At 46.3% G+C, this 22,724-nt stretch overlaps 2 protein-coding genes across 3 annotated transcripts in view; one reads left to right on the top strand and one right to left on the bottom strand.

Annotated features, from left to right (window-relative positions):
- The window catches only part of LOC140900498 (T-box transcription factor T-A-like), a 53,741-nt gene extending 46,191 nt beyond the window's left edge, over positions 1-7,550 (top strand). Inside the window, exons 9-15 of the mRNA XM_073317867.1 lie at positions 758-1,022; positions 1,570-1,704; positions 3,139-3,200; positions 3,596-3,657; positions 4,415-4,594; positions 5,630-5,744; positions 6,787-7,550. Of these exons, the coding sequence (XP_073173968.1) occupies positions 758-1,022; positions 1,570-1,704; positions 3,139-3,200; positions 3,596-3,657; positions 4,415-4,594; positions 5,630-5,744; positions 6,787-7,033 (1,066 nt within the window). The 3' untranslated portion in view covers positions 7,034-7,550. The remainder of the gene's footprint in view (positions 1-757; positions 1,023-1,569; positions 1,705-3,138; positions 3,201-3,595; positions 3,658-4,414; positions 4,595-5,629; positions 5,745-6,786) is intronic.
- On the bottom strand, positions 487-20,940 carry GPN2 (GPN-loop GTPase 2). Of its 2 annotated transcripts, none has more exons than XM_073317869.1 (6): positions 20,721-20,940; positions 18,869-19,304; positions 16,747-16,903; positions 15,459-15,619; positions 13,080-13,210; positions 487-9,534 (listed from the first exon to the last, which is right to left on the bottom strand). In XM_073317869.1, exons 2-6 carry the CDS (start codon positions 19,280-19,282, stop codon positions 9,501-9,503), a joined length of 897 nt encoding a protein of 298 aa, XP_073173970.1. In that variant the 5' UTR covers positions 19,283-19,304; positions 20,721-20,940; the 3' UTR covers positions 487-9,500. The 2 variants fall into 2 exon arrangements, with proteins under 2 accessions (XP_073173970.1, XP_073173969.1); XM_073317868.1 differs by lacking the exon at positions 487-9,534 and adding an exon at positions 11,672-12,537 and having other exon boundaries at positions 20,721-20,932.
- Between the last annotated feature and the right edge of the window lie 1,784 nt (positions 20,941-22,724).

A 22,724-nucleotide genomic window follows, 5' to 3' on the forward strand; every position in this document is an offset into this window, starting at 1 on the left:
ATCCAGACTCCAGCGAGAAACTGTTGAATTGGAATTCATTTGCAAATTGGATACAATTAACTTAGGCTTGAATAGAGACTGGGAGTGGCTAAGTCATTATGCAAGGTAACCTATTTCCCCTTGTTTTTTTCTACCCCCGCCCCCTCAGACATTCTTGTTAAACCCTGGATTTGTGCTGGAAATGGCCCATCTTGATTATCATACGCATTGTAAGGAGAGTGGTCACTTTAGATAAGCTATTACCAGCAGGAGAGTGGAGTGGGGGCAGCAGGTGAGTGGGTTTGTGTGGGGGGGGGTACGGGGGGGGTGAGAAAAACCTGCATTTGTGCTGGAAATGGCCCAACTTGATTATCATACACATTGTAAGGAGAAAGAAAAGGAGGACTTGTGGCACCTTGGAGACTGGCCAGTTTATTTGAGCATAAGCTTTCGTGGGCTACAGCTCACTTTGTAGCTCACGAAAGCTTATGCTCAAGTGGATTGGTTGGTCTCTGGGGTGCCACAAATACTCCTTTTCTTTTTGCGAATACAGACTAACACGGCTGCTACTCTGAAACCTGAAATGCCACTGTGGGGAGAAGTTCTGTGATACAGGTGAAGGGTTAAGAAATACACTTGTTAAGGTGGCAGGAGAGAGACCAGCGCTGTAATTAAACCTGTGGCAGAAGTGGGTTTGCAATGACAGCTGAGAGGAGCAAAGCAGCCAATAAAGGTGAATCAAACAACTAAACATCTCCTCCTCCTATCCCCTGCGTAGGAGAATGTTCCCAGTGCTGAAGGTTGGCATCTCGGGCCTGGACCCCAATTCCATGTACTCTATCCTCCTGGACTTTGTGGCTGCAGATGGGAACCGCTGGAAGTATGTCAACGGGGAGTGGATTCCTAGCGGCAAGCCTGAGCCCCAGAGCCCGAGCTGCGTCTACATCCATCCCAAATCCCCCAATTTTGGGGCTCACTGGATGAAAGCCACCGTCACCTTCAGCAAAGTCAAGCTCTCCAACAAGATGAATGGAGGGGGGCAGGTAACTCTGGAAGGGGCTCACAGTAGGGTGAGGGGATAGCCAATCTTACAGCCCTCTGGAGAGCTCTAAGATACTTGCCCAAGACAGCAAGTATCTTACAGCCCTCTGGAGAGCTCTAAGATACTTGCCCAAGACAGCAAGTTAAGTTTCTATTTCCCTTATCCCATGGAAACTATTGAAGCAGCAGCATTCGCTTGTCCAGTCATTCTCTAGGGCTTCCAGTGGACAAGCTGGATTTCAGTTAGTGGCCCAAAGATGCCACTAGTTTGTCCTGAGCAAATACATACTCAAAAAGCTCACTGAGCACAGTGCAGGAGCCTAGATTAGAGAAAACTTATCGAGCAAATAGCCATGTGGTTACACCAGGCCCTATCATATTACATTATCCATGCACCTGCAGGACAGAGTGAAGGAGATACTGCAGGCATGGGATGCATGTCTCTGGCCTGCATACTGACTGCTTTTCTGGCACACTGAAAGATCAGGTCCTCAGATGATGAAGCTGAGCCTGAAGGCCACTGTTTAGTGTGTTTGTTCTGTCCCTCAGATCATGCTGAACTCCCTCCACAAGTATGAGCCCCGCGTCCACATCGTGAAGGTCGGGGGGCCTCAGAAAGCAATCAGCAGCTTTGCTTTCCCGGAGACCCAGTTTATTGCCGTCACTGCCTATCAGAACGAGGAGGTAAGTCGAATAATTATTTCCTGCAGATAAGAGTGCGCTAGGGGGTTTTATCGTGAAAGGCACAGCACTGTAGATCAGAGGCATGTGGACCACTTCCCCTGCAACTGTTCCACCTCTGAGATGGAACGAGGCAGCTTTTTAACAGCACAACATTTCAAGACAAAGTGAAGAACGTATCCAACTGGAACCCTTCCAATACTTTCCAGAACAATGAACTGTTTCATTTCAATGTCCCCGTTCTGTTCCCACCATCACCTGTCTCCGAGGGCATGCCCTCCTCCCTTGGGCAGATCCAATACACTGTATGTCACTTGGAATCCACTTCCCTTTATGGTGTGTATATCATAAAGCCTCTCCCCCCACCATGCAGAGACTTGATTCACAGAGCAGGGCCTGGGAGAAATCAAACTTCTGTTTGTCTCTTACGCTTACGCGCTGCTCCCCAAGCCAACGGGAGCGTTCGCACTGACAGCCATGGCAACAGGGTCAAGCCTGCAGAACAGAGAACAATCCCTCACACCTAGGAGATCGGGGAAAGTGAAGTGCTAACCCTAGGCCTGGACGCTGCTGGAAACAAAGGAACTTTAGGTCTCTGCTCGTGAAAGCCAGCTCTGGAAACAACTTCTGTATCTCTGAAAGAAAAGGAGTACTTGTGGCACCTTAAAGACTAACAGCTGAAGTCCACATAAGAATTAGAGCCAAATCCAGCCCTGATTTCAATGGTATTCCCTGGGATGTAAGGCTGGGTGGAATTTGGCTCTTAATGCAATACCCTGCTCTGCCTTCCCTGGGGAAAAAATGCTGCTTCTCTTCCGTTCTTAGTTTAAAATGGCTAGTGAGGAAGTGTTGTCTAAGGTAGAGCCTGGGGCAAGAAACCTGAGAGTTCTAATCCTGGCTCTGACACTTGGCAAGTCCCCTCCTCTATGCGTTTCAGCATCGCCACTTGTAGAAAACAGAACAGCTCTGAATCTCGGGGTGAGGGGACGGCGGGGGGGATGACGACACTATTTTGTTAACAGCTTCAATATGAGAAGCTGTTAGACAAGTGCTTATTAAAAAATAAAAACCACTAGCAGGCATGTACCACTCATGAGCAATCCTACAACGAACATGTAAATAAAAGGGAGGAAAGTTAGAATGATTCCCATTTCATGCTTCCAAGGAGTGAAGACAAGTGGATTTTAGGAATTCATGAGAAGCACCTTGATATGATCCAACATAGAAACAACAAAAGGGCCAAATTCTATTGTTATACAAATGTAGAGCCATTGTAACTTGCTTAATGTCAGAGTTAATTGCAATTTGATGATACCAGTGTGCCAGAGTAAGATTTGGCGGGGTGGGGAGGGGTGTTGGAGACATGAAGAAGGGTCAGGAGTGGCTGAAGGTTTATATTTAAAAAAGCTGAACTGCAACCGTCTTCTGTCATTTCAGATCACTGCCTTGAAAATTAAACATAATCCCTTTGCAAAAGCCTTCCTGGATGCCAAGGAGAGGTGAGTGGTGGCTGAGGGAGACTGAGGTCAGCTTGCATGAATCATTAGCAGTGCTTTGCCCCTCTTGCGCTCCTTTCATCTAAGTGTTTATAAAAGGGAATGAATTAATCTTCACAACACCCTTGTGAGCAACTGTCTCCATTTTACAGATAGGAAAACTGAAGCCCAGGAAAAAAACTCACTCAAAACCACATCAGTACCTCAGTGGCAGAGCCCAGAGATCCCACCTCACTTCCCCGCTCTAACCACTCTGCTCCCCCTAAAGCAGCTGGGAGTCAGGATGGCAACTGGCTGTATGGCACTGCTTAAAGGGATCCTGTAAATGAACTCTATTTAATGAATGCCTGACATTGGTTAACTGGAGACTTTATTCCCTCTCTATATTCTCCATGTAGGTGCGAGTCCAAAGACGTTCTGGACCCCAGCAACGAAGCTCATCAGTCTGGCTATTCACAGCGTGAGACTTCCTCTTTTCTGACTGATCTCTAGGACACTAGGACATGAACACACAAAAGGCCCAATCCTGAAGAGCACTGAGGCCTAGATCCCCCCAAGGGTATTTAGATTCCTAACTCATTTCAATAGATGTTAGGGGTCTAAAAACCTTTGAGGAGCAGGGCCTGAGTGCCTCAACTCCCCCTGGAGTCAGTGAGTGCTCAGGACATTCACAGGACCAGACCCTACCAGCATTTACAACACTTTCAAACTGGAGTCTCAGGTTCCTTAGCCCCTCACTGCTGCACTGGAAACAGGTTCAGGTGGGGGATGAAAAGTCCATGGTTTGTATGATCTCCAAATGGAGCCAACAGGACCTCGCATTGTTGAGATGTGAAATTCTCTCAGGCTCCGATTCCCAATGCTGACCTATAACAGGTATCTGATTTGGTGTCCGTCTCTTGCAACAAGCCTAAAAGTTAGAGACCACCATTTAAAATACCGCCAGCGTCGTTTCTGGACATTCTAGAGACTATGGGTAGCATTTTCAAAAGCAGCGAAGTGACCTCGGCTCCCAAGTCCAATTGAAAACCAATTAGACTCTGGCTACTACATGACTTAGGAACTTCTGCAAATGCGCCCCTTGTTTCCATGGTTTTGTATTTCTGATATTGCTCGTTTCCAGCCCAGCTCTGTGCCATGCCTTTGGACAGATCTCTGACAGGGATGCTAGCTGCCTAAAGAGCCTTGAGTTACCTTTGACTGTTTTCCTTTCGCAGTTGGGGGTTGGTTTCTGCCAGGCACCAGCTCTTTTTGTTCCTCTCCTGCCCAGTCTGCGTTCTCAGGCAGTCCTGGCCTCTCGTCTGGCCACAGCTCATACTGCGAGACACACTCCAGCCTGCGGAACCAGAGGGCCTCCCCTTATCCGAACCCATACAGCCAGATCAACGCCTCACCGAGTAAGGACACCCCAACCACATTCATCTTCCCTACTCTGGACTGGCCCAAGACTTGGGCTGCCTATGAAGTTAACTGCAGGACTCAATGCAGAGAGCGGGGCAGGGGAAAGAGAATTGTCCTTTAAACAGATGGAGCACATTATTAAATTGTTCCCTTAGGGGTGGCTTTTCAGAGGTGCTGAGCCGCAACAGCTCTAACTGACTTCAGCTGGAGTTGTGGGTGCTTAGCACCCGCTGGAAATCAGACCCTCATTGCCCAGCAGAGGCATCACCACAGCTGCCTTCACCCTTAGATACCCTCGGGGTAGAAAGGCCCATCTCCACCGGTGAGAGTGAGCACCCAGGCCTGCTCCTCTCTGGGTAAGGGGGGGCCTGCTGCATGGAGTCCTGTCCAGTGCGGGTGCACAACTAGAGCTTGCTGCCAAACAATGCAAAACAGAATCGGGCCGCTACTTGACAATCACTTCTATGCTCCACCCAGAGACAGCTGGATTTCAGTATTGGGGGAAGTCTTTCTATATAGCATTTGTAAAGGGCGTGGACAAAAATCTCATTTAATCTCAGTCTGTGGTACTGATCTGGCATCTATTACTGTAGCATTTGAGCACAAATGGGGAACTGAGGTACAGAGATGCTAAGTGACTTGCCAAAGGTCTCACAGGAAGTCTGTGGCAGAGCAGGGAATTTAACCCAAGTCTCCAGATTCCCAGGCTACTGCTCTAATCACTAGTCCAGGGGTTCTTAAAATGGGGGTTGTGACCCCTCAGAGGGTCACTAGGTTATTATGTGGGGGTTTGCGAGCTGTCAGCTTCTACCCCCAAACCCCACTTTGCCTTCAGCATTTATAATAGTGTTAAATTAAAAAGTGTTTTTAATTTATGGGGGTGAGTGGGGGGGGTCGCATTCATAGGCTTGCTGCGTGAAAGGAGTCACCAATACAAAAGTTTGAGAACCACTGCACCAGGCGATCCTTCCTTTCTTTATTATTGTGTGTCACCATTTGCTCTACGTCCAAATAATCTATTTTTGCTTTAGCTAATTATGTAGATAACTCCACGGGCCTCTCCATGGTGCCTGCCCCTGACAGCTGGCCTGGCCGGAGTCTCTCCAGCTCTATGGGGGTTCTACCCGGCACTTCTTCTACCACAAGGTATGGCACAGACTTGGATCCTTTCTTCAAAGAGGGAGAGCGCTTTTATTCCTAGACTAAAGAATTAAGGAAGCTAAGTGGGGTTAATGTCCAGTGGTAGCTGGTTTCACACCCTGATTTTAACCACATGGAGAGGGAACATGGTGTCTCAGTTTAGTCCTTAGCTGAACTTTACCTGCATCAGGACACTGAGCACATTGTCCTCTCTATATGTTTAGGGTTAGAATGAGCCTGACAGCTCAGAGCAGAGGAGCTTTGGCAGTGCCCAGGGGATGGCAATGACTGAGGAAAGCAGGTACTCAGGAGATATCGGCTGAGGTTTACTGATAGGTGTAAGAGGGCTCACAACTGGAGTAGCATGGACCGGTGCAGGTAGAGGGGGCAGCAATGCAGAAATTGAGGGTGTAAATCAAGCACAGCTGTGTCTGCAGGGGTAGATTTGCGCAGCATTTAGGGGAGTGAACACCAGGTGAATGGAGAATCAAGACAGCAGGTAGGCTGCAAGCTAAACTCTTAGCCTGTTGCTAAAGAGGTACAATTTTTTTCTCCCCACCTAGAATTTGCTTTGTAGGGAAGGACAAAGGCAGGAGGTGAAGCTCCCTACTCTCCCCTGCCAAAGATGTGAGGAGGGAGTTTTGCAGGAGGGGCACCCCTCACCCTGAAGGGGGCTTGTCTCCTCTACAAGAGCTACCTCATCAAGGGCCTAGTGAAAATGTGTAGCGCAGAGGGACCCTACCCACGTTATATTTATGCCATAAGCCTTGGGCATGTCTCCAGAGGGGTTACATGACCTAGTTACAACACAGTTATGTTCTGCCCACATTGCAAATTTTAACCAGTCTCCTGCTAAGACTGTGGTGCAGTTACAGATGGGCTGTAAGTGCATTCATAAGCCTTAGTCTCATCCCGTTTCCTCACAGCTGAATGACTTTGAGCATGGAGGAGTGTATCAGAATAAGGACGCCAAGGAGAGGAAAGACCAGCTGCACTACTGGAAGTGAGTGAGATAAGCCATGATGGTAACTCTCTTTTCACCTTACAGTCAATATCCCAGCCTGTGGTCCGTCACCAGCAACTCTATCAGTCCTGCTCCTCAGTCCAGCTCCAACCCCCAGTTCCTGAGAGGATCTTCGGTCTCTTATAGCAGCTTGGCCTCTGCTATATCAGCTCCCTCCACATCCCCAGTCTACAACAATGCTCTGGCAGAGGTGCCCTCGAGTGATGGTCAGTGTGACTCCGCTATCCCCCGTCTAGCATCCACTTGGGCAACAGTCACTCAGACTTACTGACACTGAGAAGCTGCCCTCTTCCGTCTGCAAAAACAACTGGAAAGAAGCTGGCAGAGGGCAAAGAAAGGGGCAGCTGCACAATGGTGTGAACCTCTCTACTCTCACAGAACATAGCTGATTGCATAGTCCTACAAGATGAGAACATGTCTAAGAACCTCCACTGTTTAAAGGCTGTGGCATAAGATGGAAGACAGACTCTTATAGAGCAACCAGAGGATGATACAGGTGGTAATCTGTGCTCAGCAGCACTAGGGCATATCTCCAAGGAGAGATTTAGCTTTCCAAACTATGGGGGTAAAGCTAAGAAGAAAGATGCAACCTGTCCGACTCTCAGGATGGTGGAGCAAATGAATGCTGTCTTGTAGAGCGCATGTCCCAGCATAACAAACGTCCAGCCAGTCAGCATGTTATCACTTGCACATAGGAGACCCAAATAAAGGAAATAAGATCTTCAAATGTATGGGCCAAGATCTTGAAAAGCTGTGTATTATTTATAGAACTTCACTTGTAAATAAACCTTTCTGAAAGCTAAGTGTTGTTTGCCTTTTGCTGAAGATTGAAACCCTCCAAGAGTTCTTACAGATTTAAGTGCTGATAAGGGGGTTTGGAGCAGGTATAAATTTTTGGAATAAGGCATCCTGGCTGTAAGAAATCACGCTCTCAATTTACCATCTTCCTGCTCCTCCCTTATGGAAGTTGATCTCAGATACCAAGACTGTGCTTCCTCCAAATTAAGCAGCCGACCGCATGTGTTCCCAGAAGTTTGGCAAACCCTCTACTAAGACTAACTATAGGGCAAACCTCAAACTTTAATAGAGAGACTCATCCACACACATAATAAGCCATTGGCCTATTGTGACCGATCATTACAGCCCCTTCCTCTACAGATTCCACTACCTCTGCTCTCAAAGCTCCTCAAAATGTGTGTATGAGCCTGTTATTCAAATCCTTCCCAGATCCTACTGGAAAACCAACCCGGAGAGAGGGGGGCACACAACCAAACACCCAACAAAACAATATGTCATAAAATGCAGTGCTTAGAATGCTTAAGAGTTCATCCAGGGGACTCGGTCCTCTCCTTATTGGGGGATCATAAGCTCCATGAATCAACAGGGCTTTGCCACCTCTAGTCAGTGTGATCCTGTGCCTCTGTACTCACTTCACCCTCCACTCCCTGCCTCTTCCCCTACGGTCAAAGACCCAGAGCTACAGGTAATAAAGTGACTGGAATAAAAATATATATTCATTAATAGTAAGAAATACTATTCACCATTTTAGCGTGGGTCAAACTTTACTATGCCCCTTAGGAAAAGGGAAGAGAGAGAACACACTGTGCTTCAGTGAGATGTCATCCAACAAATATTATAATAAAAAAAAATAAAAAATTTAAAAAAAAGAAAAACCGTCAGTGTATTTAATCACTTCCTGGAGAATGGATTAAAAATGCCAGCTGGATTCCAGATTCTCACTTCAGGTCACTGGAACATTTCAAGATTGAAAGCTCTCTAAAATAGCTAACTTGTAAACATACCCAGCCCAGCTCCGCTTTGGTGATCCCTCCTAAATGAAAATGAATCAGGGAAGTGGGAATGAGGCTTTGGCTCTTGGGTGTTCCAGGAGTGAGGCTATTTCACACATAGGTGTCAGCAGAAGGTTAGCCTGAGTCATTTGTCGACAAATATCTAACTTGGAGGTATGTGGCAATGCGAGGTTGCGGGAAAGAGGGAAGACCAGAAGGAATTTGCTGCATCTGATACAAGCAGTGACTTACAATTGGGAGCTGGGGAGTCCTGCTGATAGATCAGCTCTGTAGAGTTCCTGCTCCATAAAATGAGACTTTCAGAGCCACATAAGCTTGCCCTGCATTTAACTCACATTTCAGAAATAACTACTGTCCTCTACCCCACATGATGTCTTTGTTAACTAGAGACATGATCCAAAACATAACCCTTCCCTGCTTCGGGGAACTCCCAGATTATACATCCTGTATAATCGGCTGTATAATTCAGTGGGTGCAAACTCACTTATATCAGCAACTTTTCTACCACCTCAGATTTAAGGCTCTCCAGTTCCAGCTCACTTTCAAGGGCACTTAGCAGAAAGAGTTATCAACAGGAATGGAATTGGTCCCCCTGCATTTCATTTTTCTTCTTCACCCATGTTGAGTCTAACATGTGGGTATCAGCAGGTACACTGGGGCCTGAGTGTCCAACAGGTAAGACTTGCACTGAGAGGTGGAAACAGCAACATTTCCCTGCGGGTTTTTCCACTGGAGCAATCATCCCATTACGTCCATCCAGTTGTAATATCAACACTTACAGCTATGCCTAAGCAGCAATAATTCATAGAGAGGTACAATTTAATTACTCCGTCTGACTCACCTAGTTCACGAACAGGAGAGGCCTCGTTATTACTTTCGTAGGGGTCTGTTACCATACGTGGTGGTCTGCTGCCTTGTGTTTGCTGATCAGGCAATTGCTATCTTCTCTCCTCTATGATCTCTGTGGGTTCGCATAATGAGGAAATTCTAATACCCAAGTGAGACATTGCTTTCATCTGGTTATGCTCCTTCCATCTCCCCCACCTCCCTGGGTCCTAAACCCTCCAAGGGCAGGGAGAGAATTTCAACATTACACTTGGTTTTAAGGTTCCTAAGTGACAAGATAGCACAGAGAGCAACTTCTACCATTAGCCAGAACGGAGAGAAAGTAAAATAATAAAGAAAGATACTTCCAGCTATCAAGAGGTCTTCTAATTAGAGAAGCTGAAAAGGTTAAAATTTAGATGGGACTTAGAAATGGATTTCTTGACCTATTACTAAGAACACCTTAATGCTGGAACTCTGAACATTTACTTTTCACTACTGATATTGTTTGTTTTTTTGCATTTCTCTCTGCCTGGAAAAAGAAAAGGGACTCTCAATTCTTCTGCACTAGCATACTGCTCCAATGGCAAACACTACAGGTGAATTTTAAAAAAATTACTTCTACCTTGGAAATTAAAAAAAGCCAAACAACATATAAAATTGAAGACCAATAGAAACATTTCTATCGAATTTGACCTAAAAATGCCCTCTTAAAGCACCACATTTCTCTGAGTCATAAAATTCACATTTAAGATTGAATACATTCCAAACACACACTCAAGCGACAGTATGGCTAACAGAAGAGCAGGTAAGTTTATGTCCCATGTGGACTACAGTACCAACATGCAACAGGGTGAGTCAAGGAGGGAGTTTCAATCTAAATACATGATGAGATGGCACTTCAATCTATATGCATAATCACTGCAATGTAGTTACCACTGTGGCAGAGAATACCACCAGCAGACAACACCCACTGCTTAACAATGCAGGCAAGACCCTACTCTTCTAAAAAGTGCCCCAAAAACTTTGAACATGCAGAGCAGACAGAACTTTGTTTTTTCAATTCTAAACTCCAGAGTGGTCTTCATGACATGACTGATATGAGGCAACCCAACCCTATGTATGTGTCACGTGCATCCCCATTCCGTCACCAACAAGCAACAGAGTAGAAAGTTTCCTACTCTGAGCCCCAGCCACAATACCGTGAGATGTAGGAAAATGCAGATCTCATTCTTCTACCATGAGTCTTTAGTACCACCCACGCTTATATTCCTACCAGCTGTTAGCCTACAATTCTTTTGTTTGCCCAGGGGAGGGTACAGGGGAAGAGAGGGAAACTCTCCTGCTAAGTTCTACAGCATGAAGCAACTAGATTATTCTTTACAATATTTCAGTTGAAAAGGGATGGAAAACTTGGCCTGAGCACAGGACTGGGAGCCAGGAACTGCTGACCATTAAAATGTCAGCTCTGCTGCTGAAGTTTTGATTAAGTCTCTTAACCTTTCAGTGTCTCAGTTTTGCCATCTGTAAAACATTATGAAACTGTAACAACTTAATCGGAGCCTCACCGGGGTGCTCTTTGGATTAATCCATTTGTAAATGGCTTTGAACATTACAAGCTAATTGCCAGGCATGATCAGTTTAAAAAACACAACATGTACCTGTCTCAAGCATCCTCCTTCAGGGCAGACTCAGATCATTAGATGCCATTCTAGCAGAGATAGGTGCGTTCACACCAGCAGTTAACTAGCCTGATAACTGTCTCTCTCTACCAGCAGTTAACTAGCCTGATAACTGTCTCTACAGCAAGTAGGAGCAGAATTACTCATGGTTCCCCCAGGGAAGTAGTGGGCACACCGTTGCTTGGGATGTTTAAAACTCAAGTGGGTAAAGCACTGGACAATCAACTGTAGAAAACAATCCCACAAAGATGGAGGGATATAGCAAAGGAAGGTTACAGTAAAGGACCTAGTAGAGACAAAGAAAGACCTAACTTCTATGGTTTGCTACAACCTTTGCGGAGCCAGCGACATTCTTCTGCTGAACCACACAGGCTCTTCCCCAGTCATAAGCCTATGAACACTCCTGTTAGTACAGTTTGGGCAAAGCTTTCAGGAGCTCACAACAGGACATTGGCAGGGTTTTGTCATGCAGGGCAGAGAGACAAAATTTGTCCACTGGAATAGAGTGCACAAGAAGTGACCTCCTTTCCTCCACCCCATCCCAAGCAGATACTTGTCCTGCTTCCAGGTAGGTCACAGAAGGAAACCACAGAGAATAGAGTGCTTTTAATAGAAACGTGTGGCCGCATCTGCAATAAGGAACCTATTCATGGCTCGTCTTGTCCCCCATGCTTTGCAGCACTGTTGCATTTTCTCCACTTCAGGGGAGTTCACAGCAAACTCAAAAGTACAGGGTGAAACTAAGGGGTGGAGAAGTATTTTTGTTAAGAAAGAGCTGATGATTAAAAAAAAACAACAACAAAACTCACACCTCTCCTCCCTCCCAGGGATGAATGGACAGGTGGCTGGCTCTCTAAGGAGTGGATACTCCTCACTGTGAGGATGCACAGAGGTCCCATTCAATACATGGAGAACTCATTCCACAAGAAGGAGCTCCATTCACTGCAGTAAATGCTGATTTGTCTTTCACTTGAGACGTGGCCTTGGTCATGGTGGTGAGGGATGAGACTTGGCAATAGTGGGCTCCTACATCTTGTCTGCTCTACAGAGAAGTTGTTTTCTTCTGCTGCTGCTGATGTCCTAGATCAGGTGAAAATTCTCTCTTGTTCTTGTAAGGAGATCTTGAATTTGCCCTGCACTCAGCTATGGAGGTCCTGATCTCATTGTCACCCAGAAAAACATAGCTCATATGCAGCAGGATCCAGATGCAGGACTGCATTCATACAAAGAGGGAGCTTAACAGCTGGACTTCTGCCCAGGAAGTACCAGGTCCAAGTCACACTACACAGAGGGCCCCTCATGCTCCTGATTGGAAGAGGTGGGACACACTTAAAACAGGAAGGGAGCTCCTTCCACTACAAGCCTGCTGAAAGATACAGGAGCACTATATTTCCATTGCTTCCTGTTCCACTGTTTTCTCCTGAGGCTGCACATACTTCTCCTGGACTGCAAGTGTGCTGATCATCCAGGAATCAAGGAAAACAAGGCAGCAAGAAGGGCTGGGGTTCAAAGCACCCTATGAGACAAAGGAGCTCTAACCTTCTCATCCGAGAATAGACTTCAACATTAGCCTGAAAGCTAACATGGGAACTAGTAGCATTGGTAAGATGATGCAATATTCAAATGCTTTTGTAGTTCTTGCTGGTCCAAACAAGCTCCAAACAAAGTGGCATTAATTCAAATGATTAATTACGCTCTGTGGAAGGAACAAGCCCAGTGAGCACGAATTACAGAGATACAGTCAATGACACCCCCCCAATTAAGATCCCAATTAGTGCCAAATGTGGTTGTGGTGGGTTTGATGTGGACCCTTGTCCAATAGGATCTGAGTTGAGACCTAACAACTCATTGTACACATGCCATTAAACAGCATCAGATAAAAGGTACTAATAACATGGCCTGAATTCAGACCTTGAGATAACAGGCCTATATGAAATCCCTAGAGCCATAAATCTGAGTTCAAGACTCCACACAGGAGAGAAGCGCAGCCAAAGGATACGATGTGAAGTGGAAATCAGCTCCCACTGCTGCAGACATCAGGGCTTCAAGGCTTCTCTGCTCCAAGTCTCCGAAGGAGTAGCCATTGGCTTTGTCCACTGCCTGCATCACCCGTCGCATACTCTCCTTGTCCTGGGAAGAGTGACACACAGTGGGGGTGAAAATGAGAAGCAGCAGCTTTAACAGAAGCATTAAGAAGAAAAAACAGTCAAGCAGTCTGAACAACTAGCAGGGATGGGTGCAATCCCACAGCCGCACGCTCAGCCTGGGTAGAGGAAAGGGAATGCCTCACAATTCTCCCTGGAAAGTGATTTCTTCCTTATGAAGAAATGAGTGTGTGTGCAGCTCCCAACATCAGCGAATGTAAGGTTCAGGGCTTTTTTCTGGGGGGGGGGGAAGGGGGGGGTCATGGGGGAGAAGAGAGAGAGAGAGAGAGATGGGGGAAAACTGCAGCAGCTATATTGTGTATTCTTTCACTCGAGGGCGCAGAATTCCAGCCATTGGGTACTGGTTCTACTCATATAACAGCCAAAATGCCCAAGGAAAAACATAACCGACAGATCTCTGTAGCAAAGGGCTTACAATATAATGGATGGACTTGGCCATCTTTTAAGACAACCTGGTCTAAATAAGGCAGTTGCTCTGAACCTACATTGAGGATGCTCTGCAGCCTACTCTTGAAATAAAATTTCCATTTCCCCTGAAGAAATTCAGTGATCTACAGGAAGTGGTTTAGTGGCTAGCACAGGGCACTATATGTCAGCAAGTCCCAAATTACAGTCAGAACTCTAATAATGACTCCCTCCTGTGCAAGTAACCTAACTTTGCCACAGCATCCCTATCTCTAAAACGAGGTGAACGACACTTACCCTGACCTACATCACAGAGTGTGTAGGAGGATTAATGTGCGGAAAACACTTTAAAGAAAGTAACATGCTGTATCGTAGACATCAGAAGGGAAAAAAAGGTGTGCCAATATTGGGACCTGAAGAACTGTCTCCCTTCCAGTACAAAATTATTCTCTATAATTAGGGATTTGTTCAGTCTAGTTTTAAAAGTCCAGGTAATGAGGCTTCCACCAGTGTCACAGGAAGCATCCTCCACAGCATTCCACACCCCACTGTCAGAGGGTTTTGCGGCAAAGTAGCGTGATCTGGAGGAATGAGTGCAGGACTGAGAGTCAGGAGGTCCCGAGATGCAAACTGGGCTTTGCCACTGACTTGCTGCGTGGCCTTTGGCAAGTTACTTCCCCAGGTCCAATACTATGCCCAAAGAAGTCAATAGGAGTTTTTCTATTGGCTTCAATGAAAGTTGGATCAGGCCCTTGATGCTTCAATTTCCTAATCTGTCCATAAAACAGGGATACTGATACTTACAAACTTAACCTATAAGTGGTGCCGGGTGATACCAATGCCAGCACAGTGCTTCAACAGGTGAAGTGCTATATAAATAATTCTTCTCCCTCCTGCTCCATTCAAATATTTGTATCTTCCCCTATAGTCACTTACACAACTCTAGTATACATTACTAGTATATATTAACTCCTTTTAATCCTTCCTTCTAACATTATTCTGCCTGTCAGCTTATTTTTGTTGCTCTTCTCTTGCTGCAAATTTATCGGCATATTTCAGTTGACAGTGCCCAGCAATGAATGCAGAACTCCACATACAGTTACAAGACAACTGTGTAGAGTGGGGATCCTTAATTCCCTGCTCCATGATGCAATGCCTATGCATCCCTAAACTGCATTAGCTTTACTTTTGCTGCTACATGGCATTTATAAATTCAGGCCTGATTTTCTCTCCATTCTTGCCACCGTGTCTCTCTCAATATTATAGCCTCCTTGCTTTCTCCATACTACTGAGTATCTCATATTTTGGATTCCCTCCCCACCCTGATATATTAGCTGTATTTTTCTAGGAGGAGACTCATTTGTTATTTTCTGCTCAAGTTTTCACTCTCTGTACCTCCCTTCTGTATTTCTCTGTCCTGACCAGAGTTTGCAATTTCTCCAAGTTTAGTACCATTTGAGTTTCATTAGTCTCCCAAAGCCCACTTCTAGACCATTATCAAAGGCACTAAGAAAACTTGGACTTAATACCGCATGGGTAATACAGGGTTTTTGGTTTTTTTTAATATAAGTATGCTTATTCAAGGCTACAGAAATCAAGCTGTGAAATTACAGTTCTACTTGACACAGCTGAAGTCTGGAAAAAAAATAACATGGGAGGTGACAAGATTTCATTGTCAGGTGCTCATTGGGAGAACGGAGCTCCCTTTAGAAGCCCACAAACTTACTCTAGGCAGTTAATGAATCAGAAAGCTACGTGCAAAACATTCCTTGTCATTTCCAACCCACCCACACCTCAAGCTGGGTTACCTGGACGTTGAGTGGAACAAAGGAGACCAGGCTGTAGTCCTCAATCACCTCCACCAACTTCTCATTGAGGCGACGGTAGTTCTTGAAGAACGGATCGGTGGCTAAATGGTCTACCAGATAAGAGAGATCTAGAACCTCGGTGTAATAATCCAGGTTGAAGGCTGCAAGGAAAGACAAGAAAAGCAGCTTCAGGACCAGGACCTGCATTTTTCCTATGGGTTTGGAGGTGGGGGGGTCCTGGCCCACCCCTTTCTTTGCCCTCTGAACATGCTCTGTGACAACATTAACTCCTCTGTGTAGCTAGCAGGGCAAGCTCCCTCTTCAAAGGCTCCAATGCCATCCTACCATCAAATGAGAATATGCAACAAAGCCCAGTGAACAGTGAGTCTCCCCATAGAGGGGTGAGTCAGACAGCTCCCCAGCAATCCCATTAGCACAAGAGGCTCCAGAGCTGAGAGTTTCCCCAACAGGTACAAGACGACTATTTCGTGTAGCGTCTCACACAGACTATGTCCCATCTGCTTTTAGAGTCAAATACAGAGTGACAAGAAGCAGGGAAGGAATGAGATGTGAAGACAAGCGAGAAGATACATCTTCAGAGGAGATTTAGAGAGGTGGAGAGATGGAGTGAGGCTGTTCCACATGGCAGGGGCTGGAGAGGGGAGAGCAGGTGAATCAAATCACATCTAGAACGGTGGCAGGTGCAACTACTTCCAGATTCCTCAGCAAATACGTTACTGAAACAGGGACTCCTTCAGATTCGCACCAACCCACCAATGTACAACTAACACCCCCACCTTACACATCACCCCTGAATTTCGCCCACTGAGTTTAAGTTGGTTTAAAATATATGTTAAAGGTGCAAGCTATACCACCTGAGACTTACTGAATTTGGCCCCAAGAGTGGCGAGGCTGTGTGAAATGTCAGAGAGAGGAGGTTGATGATTAGCTGGAACAGAAAAGGCAAAAGAAAGAACAGACAGGTCTACGGTGCTACCAGTGGACCCTGTGGCCACTTCAGGATCTCCTTTTTCTTACTGAATGGCTTTCAAAGCGCTTACGAGAGTACTCATGCACACAGCTAACTGCACAGTCCAGAATATTTCACCAAGAACTCTGGGAGATGTTATATACTTTTCCTGTCCATCATCCCCAAGTTGCCGATTATCAGGAGGTTAGTTTCTCTCTGATAAGAGTCAGCTCCACAGCACTTCCCTTCTACCCTCTGCTCCTTTGCAGGGTCCACTCATTTTCCTTCCACGCAGGCCTCCTTCCCAAAGGCTCTTACCCAGCTTGCCATACTGTTCTATCAGGTCCATCTTAGAGAGGACGTTGACGTGGGGCAATTCCACATGCAGCATGGTTGAGAGGGAGGTGCAGAGAACCGAGATGAACTTTCCAGGGTCTGTGCAGTAGTGGGAATCCACCAAATGAACTGCAGCCAACTGCAAAATGGAAACGAGAAATAGTGCAAAATCAGAGGCAGGGCAGAATCTGCCTATGCAAATATGCAGAAGTCACTAAGGCAAATCTGTGACACAGGAGAAAGATAAAGGCATCCAGCCCTCCAGACTCATGTGGTTCTAATCAGAAAAAAAACCATCAGCCAACTTCTCCCTAGATGTTTGATATACTTATTTGTATACCTCTGACCACTAAGCATGATCCACTGTATAGGATATTGACCAAACAAAGAGTCGGGAGACCTGGATTGTTTTCCCACCTTTATCACTGATTTGCTGAATGACCTTGTGAAAATCACTTTGCTATGACTCAGTTTCCTCATCTGTACAATGGGGATAATGATACTGACGCACTTTTATAAAGTACTTTGGTATCAATGGATGAAAAAAGGTTACAGACATGCCAAACTTTCACCAACAACAAGAGAGATTGTTAAAGTTGCAACTCTTCTTCCACTTCAGCCCCCTCTATTCACTTGCTTGGAATTTCTTTCCTTTCGGGATGAAACTTTCCATGCTTGGTCTCAGCCCAAAGGCGATGGAAGTCCACGTTAAAACCAGTTTTGAATTACTGGACTGTATACAATTTTTCCACCTTTCCCATACAAGTATTCACCCCAAAATAACTCAATAACAGAGTAATTTTATAACATCCAACTTCTCTAGGACGAACAGTCGCAGTGTGGTTTGTGAAAGAATTAATAAATTTATAAACAATTTGATTAATTATTTTTCATAGATATGAAACAGACTGGTTTAGGATTTTAGTTCCGTTACTACCTGTCATACTATGAAATTGCACAAATGTATAACTCCATATTACAGAGTTCAATTGTGTCAACAGATAGATTTTTTCCTGTATCTATAGTGTACTGAAGCTTACAGACGTGCATAAGAACTCATCTATACAACTCTATAGTGATTTTTCTTTTTTCAGAAAGGATAAAAATTAGATGCAAAGAACTATGTGAATGCACCACCATGTTTATTCGAACACACACACAAATGCAAAAGTTAAGATTCTAAATAAGATTCTCAAGTAAAATTACGCAAAAAGAAAAGGAGTACTTGTGGCACCTTAAAGACTAACCAATTTATTTGAGCATAAGCTTTCGTGAGCTACAGCTCACTTCATCAGATGCATCCAATGAAGTGAGCTGTAGCTCACGAAAGTTTATGCTCAAATAAATTGGTTAGTCTCTAAGGTGCCATAAGTACTCCTTTTCTTTTTGCGAATACAGACTAACATGGCTGTTACTCAGAAAGTAAAATTACCTTACCCTCCTTGATTGTCCAGTATACCGGTTATACATTAATGGTCTAGCCAGTAATCCAAAGTATGAGATATATGTAATGTAAGCAAGACAGTTTTATTATGGAAACCTTCACTTGTGCATTTGCTGGCTTGTGTGTTTCAACGTACAAGAATGTTGCATTAAAATAAATGTTTGCATCAAGCACATTAAAATATAATTTGCCCCATAATTTTTAACTGAATGAGATCTGGGTTACACATCTTGAAAGATCATTTGAATTTCTTGGGATAGAATCCTTCAGGTCCAGAGTACTCTGGCATACAAACATTCCTCCCTATCCCAAGCTACAACGTTCACTGGGTTAAAATGTGAAAACTTTGTAGAAAGACACTAGGAGTAGAGCAAAGGAAGAGCCCTGGATTCTATTCTTTTGACTTGCTGGGTAGCCTTGGGCAAGTCCTCTTTGTGCCTCATTCCCCACAAAATACTTTCCTACCTTTGTAAAGTGCTTTTATATACTTGGTTGAATGGACCAATACACAGCAAGAGCATATTATTAATTATTACACACACTCCACAGATTCATAAGGCCTGTCTGCAAGACGTAACACTTTTAAACGTAGTTCAGCAAACATGCGAGAGCTACGGGTGCTGAACCATCTTATTACTATACATAAAACCCAAAACATACCCTGAAGGTCCGCTTAGCTAACTGTGCAAAGACATTTTTCAACGCGCCATGGTGGGTGCAGAGTTCTACTTGCCCTGGGCAGTCAAACAAAAAGTAATGACCCTTGAGTTTAGCCAGCTTTTCCTGCAGCCAGTCAAAGTTGGCTTCCAGGTACTCCATGCAATAGATCAAACCACCATTGGGGCCCAGTTTCAGATTATCCATCACATCAGCCAGGGTGATAAGCTCTGAGATGTCCACAGCACACTGATAAGGAGTCCCTTCATTGGCTGGGTCCAGATTCACCACAGCCACCTTCCGCCCAATCCTGGACATGAATTCCTGCATGCCAAAGCAGTAAGTGGTCTTCCCCGAGCCAGGTGGCCCAATCACTGCCTGGCCAAAGGCCAGGCAAGACACATGGTTTTCTGACATGTCAGCTCATTTCCTTCTCCTCCTAGAAAGAGAAAAGGAAAAGGTTAAGACAGTGCTCTTTATTCGTGTTTATAGGAATATTATGCATTGAAAACTGAAGTTGCCAAGTAATTCTCAGACCTAGGGGGGCCTATCACGTAACACCCCCCTTTCACCTCCTGAGCAAGATGGAGGGACCATGCTAAGACAGGAGAGTAAGCCTCATTTTATCCTTCCTGTCTGGACAGTCTCCAGTCCCTTCCAGGCAGTGGAGTAGGCAATATCTCAGTCTGTCCACTGGCCCAAACCAGCTGCAGAAAATAACCACGATATAAAGGGCTACGCCGCTAAGGGAAGCGGATTCAGATTCTTGCTGACAAGATGTTGAGTGCCTTTGAAGTTCTTTCAGCCTGTCTAGGACTGTTACTTTCAGACACACCCATTACGGTTACCTTTACTATCCGACAGGGATTCCTGCACCTGGATAGTCAGAGGATTTTATTTTCCACTGGATGAAGATGGCTTTTGGTTGACGTTATAATTCAGTGGTCAGTCTCATTTTGGGACACAAAGTCAAGTCATTGTAACGGGTTCTCAAGCTAGTAAAAATATTAATATCAAACCCAAGAGAAAAATCCCTGGGCAGAGAGCTTAGAAACAATAGGAAGCACATTTATTTAAGGCCCTGGAGCCTGTAACACCTCCTCACTGCCAGGCTCAGCTTTGTGGGGTCACTGATGGGAGCATGGCTGGGGAGGTGGCCTGAGGGATAACGGAGAGGGATGAGATGCTAGGGTGGTGGTCGGGAGGAGCAGATGGGGTAAGGGAGGTTTGGGGAGGGAACCTGAGGGAGGTTAGACCACTGGGGGCAGAGAGTGAGGGATATTAGCAGATGCCTAGGAGATCTGGAGAAGCTTAGAGAGAGGAGGAGGGTCTGGGGAAGGCTGGGCAGGGGGACGGAGGGTCGAACGGAGCAGGCGCCCAGGGGTCCAACAGGGTTAAAGCCAGTTCATAAAACAGCCTGAAAAAAGCGTGAGAGAGACTGTGTGTGTGTGTGTGGGGGGGGGTGTCTCATAACCCCTGGCCAAGTAAACGTTCATGCGTTTGAAACAGACAAGTCACCCTTTCTCCTGTGCACCTAGGACACGATCACACGCCGAGCTCACTAAGCTACCGATCCCCGCGGACTGCTGCCGTTTACACCGGGAACGACAAAGCCCCGCACGCGTGATTCACGTGAGACACCCTGCGACCGCGGGCTCTGGGGGCTGAGTGAGGCTCGGGGGGGGTCTCTCTGGGATTGGGGGGTGCAGTGCCCGTCAGCGGGGCGGGGGGTCGCTGAGGGGCCGGGGCCCGTCCCGGGGGAGCGGCCCGCCCCTCAGGCGCTGGGGGGCCGGCGGGGAGCGGGGGCAGCGCGGCCTCCGCCCCCGGGCGGGCGACGCCCCGCGAGCAGCCTCACCTCCGCGGCTCCGCCGAGGGCCCCGCTCCTGCCCGTCGCGCCGCTTCCGGCGCGTGTCCCAGCTGCTCGGGTCCGGCGGGCGGGGCGGGAGCGAGCGGGAAGGTTCCGGGAGCCCGCTACGTCCTCGTTGTACTAAGCTGATGAATATTCATGAGGCGCTGCCCCCGCCGGGCAGGGCTGAGCTAGGAGATTGGCGCCCCCTGGCGGCAAGGCAGGAAAAGGAAGCAGGGCGGGAAAGCCCAAAGGCAATGGCGCCGTAGGAGCTAGCACAGCAGAGCGCCCCCTACAGCCTTGGGGGTGACAGGCAGCCTGCTCGAGCACTGCACTGGTTTCGCTGTTGATTAGCTTCCAGGCCTGGCCATGGCTCACCTGCAAGGCAGAGACCCCCGAAAATTATTTATCCAGGACACTAAATGCTGCGGGAGGGGGGGGCTCCATTCCCCGCCCACAGCCCTCGTTCTGAGCTAATTAATTTAACATTAAGGCCGAGGCAGCCCACTTGCATGGATTCACCAAGGGAAGGCCATGCCTGACTAATCGCCTTCTATGACGAGATAACTGGTTCTGTGGATGAAGGGAAAACAGTGGATGTGTTATTCCTCGACTTTAGCAAAGCTTTTGACACGGTCTCCCACAGTATTCTTGTCAGCAAGTTAAAGAAGTACGGGCTGGATGAATGCACTATAAGGTGGGTAGAAAGCTGGCTAGATTGTCGGGCTCAACGGGTAGTGATCAATGGCTCCATGTCTAGTTGGCAGCCGGTATCAAGTGGAGTACCCCAGGGGTCGGTCCTGGGGCCGGTTTTGTTCAATATCTTCATAAATGATCTAGAGGATGGTGTGGATTGCACTCTCAGCAAATTTGCGGATGATACTAAACTGGGAGGAGAGGTAGATACGCTGGAGGGGAGGGATAGGATACAGAGGGACCTAGACAAATTGGAGGATTGGGCCAAAAGAAATCTGATGAGGTTCAATAAGGATAAGTGCAGAGTCCTGCACTTAGGATGGAAGAACCCAATGCACAGCTACAGACTAGGGACCGAATGGCTCGGCAGCAGTTCTGCGGAAAAGGACCTGAGGTGACAGTGGACGAGAAGCTGGATATGAGTCAGCAGTGTGCCCTTGTTGCCAAGAAGGCCAATGGCATTTTGGGATGTATAAGTAGGGGCATAGCGAGCAGATCGAGGGACGTGATCGTCCCCCTCTATTCGACATTGGTGAGGCCTCATCTGGAGTACTGTGGCCAGTTTTGGGCCCCACACTACAAGAAGGATGTGGATAAATTGGAGAGAGTCCAGCGAAGGGCAACAAAAATGATTAGGGGTCTGGAACACATGACTTATGAGGAGAGGCTGAGGGAACTGGGATTGTTTAGTCTGCAGAAGAGAAGAATGAAGGGGGGATTTGATAGCTGTGTCATAAATATAAAGGGAAGGGTAAACCCCTTTGAAATCCCTCCTGGCCAGGGGAAAGCTCCTCTCACCTGTAAAGGGTTAAGAAGCTAAAGGTAACCTCGCTGGCACCTGACCAAAATGACCAATGAGGAGACAAGATACTTTCAAAAGCTGGGAGGAGGGAGAGAAACAAAGGGTCTGGGTCTGTCTGTAGTCGTCTTGGCCAGGGACAGAACAGGAATGGAGTCTTAGAACTTTTAGTAAGTAATCTAGCTAGGTATGTGTTAGATTATGATTTCTTTAAATGGCTGAGAAAAGAATTGTGCTGAATAGAATAACTATTTCTGTCTGTGTATCTTTTTTGTAACTTAAGGTTTTGCCTAGAGGGGTTCTCTATGTTTTTGAATCTAATTACCCTGTAAGATATCTACCATCCTGATTTTACAGGGGGGATTTCTTTATTTCTATTTACTTCTATTTTTTATTAAAAGTCTTCTTGTAAAACACTGAATGCTTTTTCATTGTTCTCAGATCCAAGGGTTTGGGTTTGTGGTCACCTATGCAAATTGGTGAGGCTTTTTATCCAACATTTCCCAGGAAAGGGGGGG

This window comes from Lepidochelys kempii, chromosome 19 (assembly GCF_965140265.1).
Source record: "Lepidochelys kempii isolate rLepKem1 chromosome 19, rLepKem1.hap2, whole genome shotgun sequence".
Lineage (NCBI taxonomy): Eukaryota > Metazoa > Chordata > Testudines > Cheloniidae > Lepidochelys > Lepidochelys kempii.